This window comes from Microcaecilia unicolor, chromosome 3 (assembly GCF_901765095.1).
Source record: "Microcaecilia unicolor chromosome 3, aMicUni1.1, whole genome shotgun sequence".
Taxonomy (NCBI): Eukaryota; Metazoa; Chordata; class Amphibia; order Gymnophiona; family Siphonopidae; genus Microcaecilia; species Microcaecilia unicolor.
Genome location: NC_044033.1, coordinates 334990092 through 335004886, shown reverse-complemented (window position 1 = coordinate 335004886; position 14795 = coordinate 334990092). Strand labels below are relative to the sequence as shown.

The window sequence follows — 14795 nt, the reverse complement described above, 5'->3', positions numbered from 1 at the left end:
GGAGGGATTTGTCCTGTGAGCGGAGGTTTCGGGCGGGAACGTAAGGGGAGATGAGGGTAGAGAGGTAATGAGGGGCTGCAGACTGAGTGCATTTGTAGGTGAGAAGGAGAAGCTTGAACTGTATGCGGTATCTGATTGGAAGCCAGTGAAGTGACCTGAGGAGAGGGGTGATATGAGTATATCGGTTCAGGCGGAATATAAGACGTGCAGCAGAGTTCTGAATGGCTTGAAGGGGGGATAGATGGCTAAGTGGGAGGCCAGTGAGGAGAAGGTTGCAGTAGTCAAGGCGAGAGGTAATGAGGGCGTGGATGAGAGTTCGGGTGGTGTGCTCAGAGAGGAAAGGGCGAATTTTGCTGATGTTAAAGAGGAAGAAGCGACAGGTCTTGGCTGTCTGCTGGATATGCACTGAGAATGAGAGGGAGGAGTCGAAGATGACTCCGAGGTTGCGGGCAGATGAGACGGGGAGGATGAGGGTGTTATCAACTGAGATCGAGAGAGGAGGAAGGGGAGAGGTGGGCTTTGGTGGAAAGACGATAAGCTCGGTCTTGGACATGTTCAGTTTCAGGTGGCGGTTGGACATCCATGCAGCAATGTCGGACAAGCAGGCCGATACCTTGGTCTGGGTCTCCACGGTGATGTCTGGTGTGGAGAGATACAACTGGGTGTCATCAGCATAAAGATGATAGTGGAAACCATGAGATGAGATCAGTGAGCCCAGGGAAGAGGTGTAGATTGAAAAAAGAAGGGGTCCTAATAAATAAAAAACAAACACGTATTAATGATAAGTAGTAGTAGTAGTAATACAACTGGGATCATCACCCATTTCCTGGCCCAATCCTGAGCCTTCCGTCTATTAAAGGGATGACACATGCAAAAAATAAAGGATCCCCCAAGGATAAAATCTACTTCCAACAGGTTAGTCTTCTACCAGCAGCAACCACTACCTTACTGCTCTACTCCATAAGAGCCAAACAATGAAAGAGAAGGGAGGGCTGGAAGAACTGAACAGTGAGATAATCCTATACATAAGAGGAGAGAGAAGAATTTCTTGCCTGATCAGAAACCAGCGCTATAAAAGTGATTTGTAGTAGTAGTAGGGCAGACGTTTCCCTCTGAGTCCTGCAGCTGCTGAGATGGATCCCGGCTGGAGACTTCCCTGGAGGCTAGGCTGATTCCTGAGGGTCTCGGATGAGGTCTCTCCTCTCCCCCTCTGCAGAAAGGGACTGGGTCGGGCTGGGATTTTCCAGTTGCAGGACAGAAAGTTTTTGCTTCTATTCGGAACCTTCTCTAGTGTTTGCAGGCTGCAGCCCTAAAGCAGAAGAGCATGCTCAAAGCTCTTTACCCCGCCCCCCTGCGATGCCCCGCCTCCTTAAGGTGATTGTGTAGAGGCAGTGTAGCAGGTCCCAGGCAAGACGAATAGATCGGGGAACCGATTTAGTCCTCTTGCATCTTGTATCGCAGTGTTTTCTCCATTATATGCAGCTGGCTGCTGTAAAGGGAGGGAGACGTAAGAGAAATCCTGCTGCCCCAGTACCACCGACAGAGAGCTACCTGCTTATTTAAAAAGTGTTCTTGAAAGAAGATTGAATTGCATTTTTGGCATCTGCAGTGTATGCTTTTCATTTTGTGCCTATAAGTTTGACTGTGCTATGCCTAGGAGCCAGCTCCGTGGATGCAGTGGGTGATTGAACACCCCCAATATTGAGGTCATTCCTCAACTGCGTCCAGGGAGGTGTCATTTCCATTTGATTTAACACCCCGATCATTTTGAAAAGTTGGTTCTTACGGTGCTATCTGCGGTCGGAACAGCTAACGCACAGTAACAACTGGCGCACTATTTGTCACAGCCGGCCACACCTACTCCTCCCGCCCTTGTCATGCCCAGCGTCAGCCCACTCCCGCGTTAAGCATCTTAGGGCTTCTTTCACAAAGCCGCACTACCGATTCCCGGTGCGATGAATGAGAGGAAGGAAGCCCATTCAATTCCTATGGGCTTCCTCTCATTTGCTGCGTGGGAATCGCTAGCGTGGCTTTGTAAAAGAGGCCCTTAGAGCAGTAGACGGTAACGCAAGCCTGCCACACTGATTACGCCACGTTAGTTGGTTCACGCAGCTTAGTAAAATTGCCCCTAAATTACTGCAGAGGGACAATGGGATTGGAATGGAGACCAGTGCTGCTCTGACAAAAACTATTCATTGTCCAGTGATGCTAGTCTGTTTCATGTGCTTTTATCTCTGGAAGATTTTAGGGCCAGATGCACTAAACCAAACGAGCCAGCAATGTGATTTTTAAACTAGTTCTAGCCGGTTTAGCGCGCAAGTAGTAAAACAAGACATGCACAAAAGGGTTCTCCGAGCCATTTTCCTGTCACAGTAGCAGCTAACAAAAATTGAATGCAAAGCTATTATAATGAGCTAATTACTATTATAATGTGCATGCAATGCAAAGCACTACCGTTTCTGACCCCATGCACAAAAGCAGTCCCTACCTTTACCGTAAAAATTATACTGGTAAAAATTTTAACGGGAGGTCTGGACCTGTCACATCTTCATTTTCGCAAGTAGGAGAAGGGGAGAAACAAGGCAGGGAAGATGGAGCACAAAAAAAAAGTATACCGGCTTACACGCAGCTTCTTTGCGTGTATGGAAGCTGTGTATTAAAGCCATGCCATGATTCTTTTTTCAAATGACAGTTTTCTGGCAAGAAATATAGGGGGGGGGCAGCATAAAAGTAATGGTGACTTACCAAAAATGCAAGGAAGACAAGGGTCCATCAAACAGCATCTTTGGGAAACAGCATCCCCCAGCTAGAAGCACAACAGAGAGGGGCTAAACCAATTGGACACTATCAGCTCGGGATGTCCCGCCCTCTCACTACTGGAGGGGGACACCAGGAAGTTCAGATCCAATCAGCTCACAGCTCTAGAGTGATGTCATCAGGGAAGCCCTGCAGGGAGGAGGAGTTAGGACAGCAGCCAGCCAATGAGAGTCCATCTTCAGGGAGATGGGCATTCCAGGATGTCTGCATGTATGAGAGCCATCTGTAGCATGCGCAGACCAGCCACGCATAGTGATTGACTGTTCTGCGCATGCTCAGCTCACCCACTGGCTTTCCCCATATGGCATGCAAATGAGCTGGGTCGCAAAAGCAACGAGCAGCTCATTTGCATGTGATTCTCTTTGTGAATCCCTCTGTGTTTCTAAATCAGTAAATGCAGACGGATTCTTAACGGGCATAGGCGTAGTTTGACTGTTTCATTTGGGGGGGCAAAAAATGGGCGGAGCATATTAGCATATCATTTGCATATATACATATGCAAATGAATATGCTAATATGGAGGAAGGAAATGAAATTTACAGGCAAAATATCACAGATGCACATTTCAAAAAGCTGACACATTTCAATTAATAAATTATGAATAAAATAAACTTTTATTTACCTTTGTTGTCTGATCATGTAGTTTTTCTATTCGCTTTGATCCCAGTGTCTTCTGTTTTATGCAGTGTCTTCTTTCCAGTAGGCTTCCCTCTGCTCCCCACCCCTCCCAGTCCCATCTTCTGTTCCTTCCCTCTGCTCACCATCCCTCCGTCCCATCCATCTCTTGCTCCTTCCCTCTGCTGTGCCTGACCTCTCCAAATCCCATCCATCTCCTGGTCCATCCCTCTGCTCCCCACCCCTCGCAGTCCCATCCATCTCTTGCTCCTTCCCTCTGCTCCCCACCCCTCCCAGTCCCAACCATCTCTTGCTCCTTCCCGCTGCTCCCCACCCCTCCCAGTCCCATCCATCTCCTGCTCCTTCCCACCCTCCCAGTCCCATCCATCTCCTGCTCCTTCCCACTGCTTCCCACCCTCCCAGTCCCATCCATCTCCTGCTCCTTCCCACCCTCCCAGTCCCATCCATCTCCTGCTCCTTCCCACTGCTTCCCACCCTCCCAGTCCCATCCATCTCTTGCTCCTTCCCTCTGCTCCCCACCCCTCCCAGTACTATCCATCTTCCCTCTGCTCCCCACCCCTCCCCCCCGCGCGAGGTCCAAGATGGTGACTCCGTTTACCCCCTCTCTTCCTCCCTCCCTCCCTCCGGCGCAGGCAGCAGTCTTTTCCAGCGTTCCTTCCTGGCAGCTGTAGCGATATACACGCTGCCTTCGGTCTGCCCCGGAAGCCTTCTCTTCAAGTTCCTGTTCCCACCTATGCGGGAACAGGAACTTGAAGAGAAGGCTTCGGGGCAGAGCCAAAGGCAGCGTGTACAACGCTACCGCTGCCAGGAACGCTGGAAAAGACTGCTGCCTGCGCCGGAGGGAGGGAGGAAGAGAGAGGAGTAGACGGAGACGCTCCTCTCCGTCCGCTTGGCTTCCCTGCCCTCTCTGTCTGCGTCCCGCCCGAAAGGAAATGACGTCAGAGGAAGGCGGGACGCAGATAGAGAGGGCAGGGAAGCCAATCGGACGGAGAGGAGCGCGTGCCTGCATGTGTTTTGTTTTGTTTTTAAACTTTTTTTTTTTTTTTAACTAATGGCGCGGCAGCGCCTCGCGTCGTTTGGGGGGGCACTGCCCCCCCCAGTCTACGCCTATGTTAACGGGACCTTTGTGCATCTGGCTCTTAGTGTTCAGAGTTTTAGAGACGGCAAAGGTAGGGGGGGGCATCCCAAAGACTGAGATTTTTCAGATTGCACATTCTCTTTCTTTGCCCATGAAACAATGGAATGTTTTCCAGCCTCTTTGCATGTGCGTGTGCGAACGTATATGTTTTATTCAATTTGATATATCACCTTTAGACAGAATAAGTGGGTCTGTTCTGTATGTTTATCGTTTGCGTGTGTGTTTCCATATCTATATCTGTGTTGGCTTTCTGTGAGTGTGTCTGTAGTCAGAAGAGTTGTTTGAAATGTGGCATTGCTTAATCATGGTCCTTTGACTAAGTGCAGTAAAAAGTGGTCCGTGGCTGTGTGGAATTACCGCTCTCTGAGGCCACTTACTTCCGTGGCTGTAAAAACCCTATTTAGAAGGCGGTAAGGGCTCACACGATAACCCGGTGGTAATCGGACAATGCACGCCAATGTGGGCGCGTTGAAGATTACCGCCAGGAATGCCACCCATGGTAGAAAATTATTTTCTACCATGGGAAACAGCATGCTGTAACCTCAGAACTACCGCAGGGCGCCTAGGAGCGCTGTACGGCAGTGCTGTTTTGTGGTAGCCCTATTACGCCTTAGGAACAGGGCTCCTGTGTTGAGAGCTGATGACTCTATGGATGCCGCAGCTGTTGGGATGACTCCCATAGAAATGTATCGCTGCATTTTGGGGGGAACTTAATTTCTATTCTCCCCCACCCATCATCACCATATGCACAAACTTCACTTCCACAGCATAGTTTCTGTGAAGTTTCTAGAAGCCGGCTCTCCCATTGAAATGCATTTGGCCATTTTTGTTTTGGGTGGGAGGGGGGGCCTTCTTCAAGTTTCTGGTTGCTTATTCTGTATTTGAGGCTTTACATAAAACCTTTCGAGCCTTGGGGGCTTCGAGGAACGCTGGATCTTTGCATCGGGCTTGGGAGCAGGAGGTAGACCATCATTAGTACATAAGTATTGCCACACTGAGACAGACCAAAGGTCCATCAAGCCCAGCATCCTGTTTCCAACAGTGGCCAATCCAGGTCACAAATACCTGGCAAGATCCCCAAAAAAGTTCAATACATTTTATACTGCTTATCCCAGAATTTTCCCCAAGTCAACTTAATTATGGTCTATGGACTTTTCCTTTAGGAAGCTGGTCAACCCTTTTTTTTAAACCCCGCTAAGTTAACCACCTTTACCACATTCGCTGGCAAGAAATTCCAGAGTTTAATTACACGTTGAGTGAAGAAACATTTTCTCTGATTCATTTAAAATTTACTACTTTGTAGCTTCATTGAATGCCCCCTAGTCCTAGTATTTTTGGAAAGAGTAAACAGACACTCCACATCTACCCTTTCCACTCCACTCATTATTTTATAGACCTCTAATCATATCTCCCCTCAGCCGTCTTTTTTCCAAACTGAAGAGCCCTAGCCGCTTTAGCCTTTTCTCATATGGAAGTCCTCCCATCCCCTTTATCATTTTTGTCTCCTTTCTCTGTACCTTTTCTAATTCCCTTGGGGCTGCTTAATTTTTTTAAAATTAGTTAAAGAGATCGATGTAAGGAGAGAGGCAGCGTAGTCACAAAGAGTTGAAGGTTGCTTGGATTTGGGGGATTTACTAATTCGCCTACTGTAAATGTCGCTGCACGGCACTGACAACCCTCGCTCTCAACAACAAACGTGAGCTCAAACTTCAAAAAGTGGAGTGTTATCATATGTGCAATATCCTGGAATACAAAAATAAAAACCTGTCCGTACCTTTCATTACATAAAGAAACAATTTCATAAAAATACAGAGAAAAAAAGTGGGGTGAGAGGTTGTAAATACCTGCATAGCTGCTTCATGTGTAGAAACAGCTGATTCTGTCTCTGTTGCACAATTCACATCATTTGAGAACTGCAGACAGACAAGACAGAAACAAACAAAATTACTGAATTGTTTTGCTTCCTTTGCAACTGGTGAATTGCTATTCGCGAGAAGCAACAAAACAAAGCAGTGAGGTAGATCCAAGGAGGATATCAAAAGGTCTTAATTAGAAAACAGCTAAGAGACGACCCGACACGGCCGGCCGTGTTTTGGCACAAAAGGCCTGCCTCAGGGGTCTGGTGAATCTACATTGAAGCAGTGGATTTTCCCCAAGTCCATTTTAATAATGGCCTGTGGGCTTTTCCTTTAGGAAGCCATCCAAACCTTTTTTAAATCCCGCTAAGCTAACTGCTTTTACTACATTCTCTGGCAATGAATTCCAGAGTTTAATTACATGTTGAGTGAAGAAACATTTTCTCTGATTTGTTTTAAATTTACTACTTTTTAGCTTCATTGCGTACCCCCTAGTCCTAGTATTTTTGATGAAGACCACTGGCCATTTTAGTAGCCACCCTCTGGACTGACTCCATCCTGGTTATATCTTTTTGAAGCTGCGATCTCCAGAATTGCACACAGTACTGCGAATGGGGTCTCACCAGAAACTGAGGCACAATCACCCCCATGAGTTAGTGGTAAAATGACAGGTCTTAAGGGTAGCCCATGCTGATAACTACTCCCCTAAATGATCAGTTCCCCTGATCTGCTTTTCCTGTGTTGGACCTGCCACCCCTATCTGCTCTTGCTACAAATCCACCTTAAGGAGGTGGGATACCCCAGGACAATATCAGCAAATGAGAGGGTGAAGAGCTCTGCCCATGCTCTGTTGCTTTCTCTTCCTTTAGTGTAGACAACCCTGCAAAGAGTGGAAAAGATTCAGAACAAAAGCTGAACATTTCTGTATCTTGGAAGCCCCAGTCCCAGATCTTCAGAGGGAGAGGAGGCAATTGACTGTCTTATTATCTTTTAGGACCAGGGGGATCTCGCCCTGAATATATCCCAGCCGCTTCAGAAGTTAGAGGGAAAACAGAAGGGATATGGCTGCCCTGGTTTCTGATCAGGTGAGTAATTCTCTCTCCTCTTGTACACACTGAAAGGAAAATGTTTCTTTGGGCAGCTGTTCCAGCTTTCCCTTCTCTTCTAATGTTTGTTTAGAGTGGAGCAGTAATAGAGTGACAAGATTCCATGCAGAATTTCAAAGAGTAGCAGCATTCCATATAGAACCCTAAAGAATAGCAAGATTCAGGAATGCTAAAGAACAGTATGTTTTTTCCAGCGAAAAAGGTGCCAGTACTTAAATGCCAGTCCACCCTTTAGGGGTGGGGTGATCACTGAGGGACCCACCCCACAATAGCCAGACCCCCTGCAACTAGTCACAGAATCTATGACCAAGGCAGAATTGGTGTGTACAGCCTGAGCGCTTTCAGTAAACCTTGGGGACCATGGGTCAATTTTAGCAGACAATGGAAAAGGTGCCAGTACTCAGTACCCCCTCCAAAAAAGCCCTGCGTAAACCTAATGGTTGTTGGTAGAAGAGTTAACCTGCATCGTAGGGGAAGGGATTGCAGCATCCTGTCTGGAGAATGTATAGGGGATTTATGAGAATACAGACCTGCCAAGTCTCCCACATTCAGCGGGAGACTCCTGCGCTCCCGCCAAAGCAGGAAAGTCTCCCGCTGAGACACGGCATTGGCAGCTCCCCCTTCCACCCGGTATTAATTTCCTGGCCACTGCTGCTTCTCCTCTTCAGCAGCAGCGGCCACAACCAAAAAATAAAATAAAAAAAGCAAGCACAGGGCCACAGCAGCCTTCAAGCATGAGCTGTTGGCTCTGCAGCCACGCCTTTCTCCTCTCTCTGCCCCTGGAGGAGCAGGAAGTTGACATCGACATCCTGCTCCCCTCCGGGGACAGAGAGAGGAGTGGCTGCAGTGCCGACAGCCCATGCTTGAAGGCTGCTGTGGCCCCGCGCTTGCTTTTTTAATGTTATTTTTTGGTTGTGGCCGCTGCTGCTGAAGAGGAGAAGCAGCAGTGGCCAGGAAATTAATACCAGGTGGAGGGGGGGGCGGAAGGCAGATAGAATGGAGAGAGTGGGAAGATGGGGAGAGAAGGAGGGGACATGGAGAATGGGCTGGAGAAAGAGAGAAGCTGCTGAAGATGGGGAGAAAGGGGGGGGATCCTGGCTGAGAGCAGAAAAAGGGAAGATGCTGGAAGGAAGGGTAGGGAGAGAAACAGGAGAGACACTGAAGGATGGGGAGAGAGTGGGGGGACATGATGAATGGAAAATGGTAGAGAGAGAGAGAGAGACACTGGATGGAAGGATCGGGATAGGGGGTAGACGTTGGATGGAAGGATGCAGAAAGAGGGGACACACTGGAAGGATGGGGAAAGAAAGAGGGGAGCTGCTGGATGGAAAGGGGGAGAGGACAGAATAGTGAAAGACTGGAGAATAAGAGGAAGGGGCATGGGGAGAACAAGGGTGAGGAAAAGATGAAAAGCCATAGGTGATGAATGGACAGGAAACCCTGGCAAGAGAAAGGCAAAGGAAAGCAGAATCAAGAGTCTGGGAGCAACACAATTAGAAAAAGTAAATGGCCAGACAACAAAGGTACAGAAAATAATTTTATTTTTAATTTAGGATAAAGTAATATGGTAGCTGTGTTAATAAAGTTTAATAAAACACAAAATAGAAAATAAGGTGATACCTTCACTGATTTTAAAACATTTTTGATTAGCTTTCAGAGACCAACACTTCCTTCCTCAGGTCAGGAGAGGGTACCATAAGAGCATGATACTGACCGGAGGCAGGAGGTTTTGGCCTCTGAAAGCTAATTGAAAAGGGTGTTAGGCTATTAAATAAAATATTTTCTAAAATGGCTGTGGGTTTGAGGTGTGCCAGGGGGCAGGGCCATGTAGAGTGGGTGGAGCCAATGCAAAGTGGGCAGGGCTTGGGCGTGTACTAAAATCTCCCTCTCAAAAATTGGGACCCCTTGGCAGATCTGAGAATAGGAGGGAACGAGAGCTTTATTTTATTTTATCCATGGCTTCCCCTTTAATAGAAAATAGGTTCAGGATAGGGGAGGGGGAGTGAGGGGGAAATTTGTGCGATGTTCCCAACTGCATTAACACATGTTCGTTAAAAAGCTTGATATCCCTGAGGTCATGTAATGCTGTGAGCAGTGCCAGACATGTTCCTGGTGAGCTGCTCGGGAGCCTTCCTTTCTCCCACAACATTGGCCCTCTCCGACCTTTTCTTTGGACTCCTAACTGCACGACCTTATTTCTACCCATCTTACGGATGGTTACGTATCTTGTTCAGTTCACCCGACGACTCCTAGATCGCCACGCAAGGAGAAGGATTGAGGCAGAGCCCAGGCTAACAAGATGGTGGTGTCTATCTCCCCTGTGCAATCATTAACAGCGGCCGGATTATGCTGCTCTCGTGCACAAATGGCCCTTGAACTTGTTTAGATCAGTCCATCCTGAACAACTTAAATCTTCTCTCACTGAAAACGCTGGCCACTGGGAGCTGCAGTTTAAATTTGTGCATCGTTTGTAGTTTCCCTTTATAGGACTTTTCGTGTGACTTTGGGTCCCGATGACCTACGCCCCAAGTGCTCAGTGCAGGGGGCATACCTGGGTCACATCTTTTGGTCATGTCCTTTGATCACTTCCTACTGGTCTCAGCTGGCACTGCGACTTCTATTCCCCCCTCTTTCCAACTGTTTGATGTTTTCTCCACCCAGGGACTATGTCTGGCAGGAATGTGAGCCTTCTTGAGACGAACAACCTTGATGGCAAAAAAGCCTATTTTGTCCCTTTGGTTGTCTCCAGAAGCCCCCGCTGTTCCACATTGACTGTCCGCTATGATAATTCTTAGTGCTCTTGAACGTAAAAGTATCTCGCATCTCGCTATTGCGCATGGTGACTGTTTCTTATTAACTTGGTCCCTATGTTGGATAACTTTGACCCCAACCGTGCACAGCCGTATTCTGAAAGCTTGATTATTTAATGTTTTCTCATCTGGTGGGTGGTCATTGAGGGTTGGGGGTGGGTGTTTTGTACATTTGTTTATAAGTTTGTAACTTCTTTCTTGCTTCCTGTGTGATTTTGTCTTTAATAAAAAGGATTATTGAAACAGAAAACAAAAAAAGCTTGGTATCCTGCTTTTGCTGATTGCAGGTCATAGTGGCTAACAATTAAAACAATACCAAATTAGTAATAAAATGGAAAAGAAGATCAGAGTGAAATACATAAGTGTTGCCATACTGGGACAGACCAAAGGTCCATCAAGCCCAGCATCCTGTTTCCAATCCAGGTCACAAATACCTGGCAAGATTCCAAAAAAGAATAAAATATTCTATACTGCTTATCCCAGAAATAGTGGATTTTCCCCAAGTCCATTTAATAGTGGTCTATGGACTTTTCCTCTAGGAAACCGTCCAAACCTTTCTTGAACTCTGCTAAGCTAACCGCCTTTACCACATTCTCTGGCAACGAATTCCAGAGTTTAATTACACGTTGAATGAAAAAAACGTTTCTATGATTCGTTTTAAATTTACTAGAGAAGGAAAAGACCAGTCAACAAGAATCGTTCATACTTTCCTACATGTTCTGTCAGTGTCAAAGGGCTTAGGAGAATGTATTGAGCTGCTGAGACAGACAGACCATCATGAAACTCCAAAACGTCATGGCGGAGGTTTGAAAGCTCTTATCAAAATAATACGTTTTCAATAAAACCTTAAACTTTATAAATGACAGTTCAGATCGGATGTAGAGGGGGAGGGAATTCCAGAGTGAAGGTGCAAGAAAATAAAAACCCAGAAGAGCGGGCGGATTCATACTATGTGGTCCTGGGCGAAGGGAGAACAAACCGGTGAGAGTCCAGTGAGGAGTTTAGGGTATTAGTTCAGAAGCAGGATAAGCTGGCGAACCGAGATGTAGAGCTTTGTGAGTTAGACATAAAACCTTTAAAAAATATTAGAATTGCACTGGGAGCCAGGGAAGTAATATGGTCATGAAAATGACTGCAGACAGGCTACTGCAATCCACATCCTGCAGTTTAAAATCTCCCCTGTTGAGTCTTCAGCCAGATCTCCATGGGAGTCAAAGGTTTATAGAGTCCCACCGCACCTCCTTCTTTCCCCATGCCTTCTGCAATTTAATCACTTTGATATTATTATTGACATAAAGAACTACTCATGCCCCCTGCTCTGACATTTTGCCCATTTTTAAAAAGATTTCAGCATGGCAATAGCAACCACACACTTCGCTTACCTGGCCTTCACACACCTACCTTTTTTCCAAATGCTAAATTAGTTAATATGAAAGATTTCCAGTATTTCTTTAAGGACTAGGAAAATTTTCCAAAACACTGGAAGCGTAAGGGAACAGAGCTCTCTTCATGCTATAATGTAATGAACATCTTATCTCACCAACAGACATGGTATTGCAAAGTTTGTTATTCAAAACATGAGGGTGTGCTGTTTGCTCTTCCAGGCATCGGTCACATTCGGTGACGTTGCTGCTTATTTCTTGGAGGTGGACTGGGACCTTCTGGGAGAATGGCAGAAGGGGCTGTACAAGAAGGTCATCAAGGAGATTCATGACATCCTCACATCACGAGGTAAATATGTCTTCTGTATCATCTACCACACAGGCACATTAATGGAGTGGGTGCTGTTATTTTATCAGAGCTGGAAAAATCACAGGTGCCAGGTTCCATGGGCACCTGAAATTCAGACCTGGTTCTGATGCAAAAAGTGCTGCTCTGTGCTGTAAGACAGGGCCGCCAAAAGACAAAGCCGGGCCCGGGGCAAATAATGTTAAGGGGCCCCCTGCCACTGCCGCCAACCCCCTGCCACTGCATCCACCCCCATCCCCCACCCACCCCAGTTCTCTGCTTGCCTGAAGTCATTGAGAGGCAGGCAGCAGCAATCGAGAGAGACTGTTGTACTGGCCACTGTCCTTCTTCCTGCCAAGTCCCACCTCCTGTGAAATAACTTCCTGTTTCTGCATAGGCGGGACGTGGCAGGAAGATGGACCAATGGCTGGCAGAGCAGTGTCTGTCAATCACTGCTGCCTGCCATTTAATAACCCCAGGGAAGTAGAGGACTGGAGTGGGGTTGGAAGAAAACAAAAGACACTGGATCTGACTACCTTGGAGGCCAAGCCTGGAGGAATCTTGCCCCTCTCCCCTGCCCCCATCTTGGTGGCCCTGCCATAAGTAAAATGCATACTTTAAAGTATAGGCTTCATACAAGACCAGCTGCAGTCTGTCTCTCTTTCAATGCAACAGAAATTTGCCTCAGAAGAGCAGAAGGAGGACTTAACCTCTCAGATTTCTTCTGAGAACTCCAACTTCTGTGTATGACATGACAGCTACACGCTAGTCAATTATACCAGGGTCACCGAGAGGGGGAGGGCAGGAGGGACAAAATTCCGTCGACAGCCCCCTTCCATCCACCACTGGGCCCCCTGCATTCAAATCGGCAGCACTCACCTCTGTGTGAAAGTGCAGCGGCAGATCACCTCCCTTTGGGCCTTCCCTCCCTGTGTCCCGCCCTCTTCTGATGTAACTTCCTGTTTCCGCAAGGGCGGGACACAGGGAGAGAAGGCCTGAAGGGAGGTGAGGGAGTGGAGGAGTGGCCTAGTGGTTAGGGTGGTGGACTTTGGTCCTGGGGAACTGAGGAACTGATTTTGATTCCCACTTCAGGCATAGGCAGCTCCTTGTGACTCTGGGCAAGTCACTTAACCCTCCATTGCCCCATGTTAGCCACATTGAGCCTGCCATGAGTGGGAAAGCGCGGGGTACAAATGTAACAAAAAATAAATATAGACATCCCAAGATATATACACGCTGACAAACTGTTTCTTCAGATCAGGAAACAGATGGATCCTCCCCAGAGGTTCTACATATAAATTTAAATGACATTTTCCTACTTCTTATTAATAGGTTATTCAATTGTTAACCCTGATGTTATATTCAAGATTAAAAAGGAAGATGTGAAATTTGAGCGGGAGGGAAAAGAAAACCTGCACGACCCCATGAAGAGTAAGTAAATGGTTTGGATTTAAAGGGCTCTGCATTTTCAGATCACAAGAGATGAGTCAGTGATCATTTGCGGGTCCTTTTACAAAGCGATGTTATGCCCAACGCAGGCTATTCTGGAGCTAGCGCCAGCCCAATGCCTGCTCTGGCGGTAGTTCCAGCCTCAGTGTACACCATCTCCCACACTAGCAGAAATATTCAGAAAATATTTCCACAGGCGCTAACCCAGCAGTAATCGGGCAGTGCTGCACGCTACCCAGTTACCACTGGGTTAGCACAGGAGCCCTTAATGCCACCTCAATGGGTGGCATTAAGCTCTTCCCCCCCCCCCCCCCACACACACATGGCCACGCAGTAAGTGAAACCTTACCGCATGGCCAAGTCTTTTTTCAGCCTTTTTACCTGCTGCGGTAAAAAGGGCTTCAGCATGCAGCAAAAACAGTCCCCGCCGCTAGCGCAGGGCACTTTTAACCACAACTTGGTAAAAGGACTCCTTGGAGACTTAAAATGCATTTCCTAATTTAGATCCTCGCTGAATCCTTCTAGACGTGTTTTCTCATCACAGGCCTTCCAGTTATAACTTCTGTATTCTCAATGAGCATTAAACAAGAGGAAGATCTGCCTGAATCGGAGACATCTGAACAGAATCACCCTTCTGTAATTAGTAAGTATAATCCTTTTCCTGTATATCTTGACTAAGGTCAGTTGGGATCATTTAGGAATTTAATACTGGTGGGATAAGAGGCTGTCGTCTTCTCTCTTCCTCCCAGTATCTGTTTCCCTAGTTTGGATGGAATGGAATAGGCTGCTCATAGAGACAGGGAGGCACCTGATGGAGGCAGGTGGGATGGGGTGGGTGGAATCGTCCAGGAAACCCGCCATCCTACAGTGTCATGGGTTTTGAAAAATCTGTACTTTTGGAAGGGCAGGCGAGAGTGGAGATGCTTCTCTGTTGTTGCGGGGGGAACAAGACCGATGAATGTGGTGTAGTTGAGTTTTGTTTTGGTGGGTTGGTGCAGATCTCTGTACGTCATGCAGTTTCCAGTAATGCATTTAATATTCTTAGACTGATTTGCACGATTCTGCCTGTAATGCAGCTCATGACATTTTTTGTGAATCTACTTTAAAGTCTGCCTTAAAGTTAATGAGAACTGACTATCTTGCCAAATTACATTAATGGTATTATATAGATTCACATGTTTAGTGCTTCCTTTGGCTTTAATATACTTCAGTACATTGGTCCTTTAGTGTGTGCCCAAGAGCATGAGAAGGTCAA

The 14795-nt window shown here is 47.0% G+C and overlaps 1 protein-coding gene across 1 annotated transcript in view; it reads left to right on the top strand.

Moving 5' to 3' along the window:
• Positions 1–14795, top strand: part of LOC115464717 — a 362726-nt gene that overhangs the window by 141447 nt on the left and 206484 nt on the right. Inside the window, 1 exon segment of the mRNA XM_030195078.1 lies at positions 13459–13522. Within this exon segment, the coding sequence (XP_030050938.1) occupies positions 13459–13522 (64 nt within the window).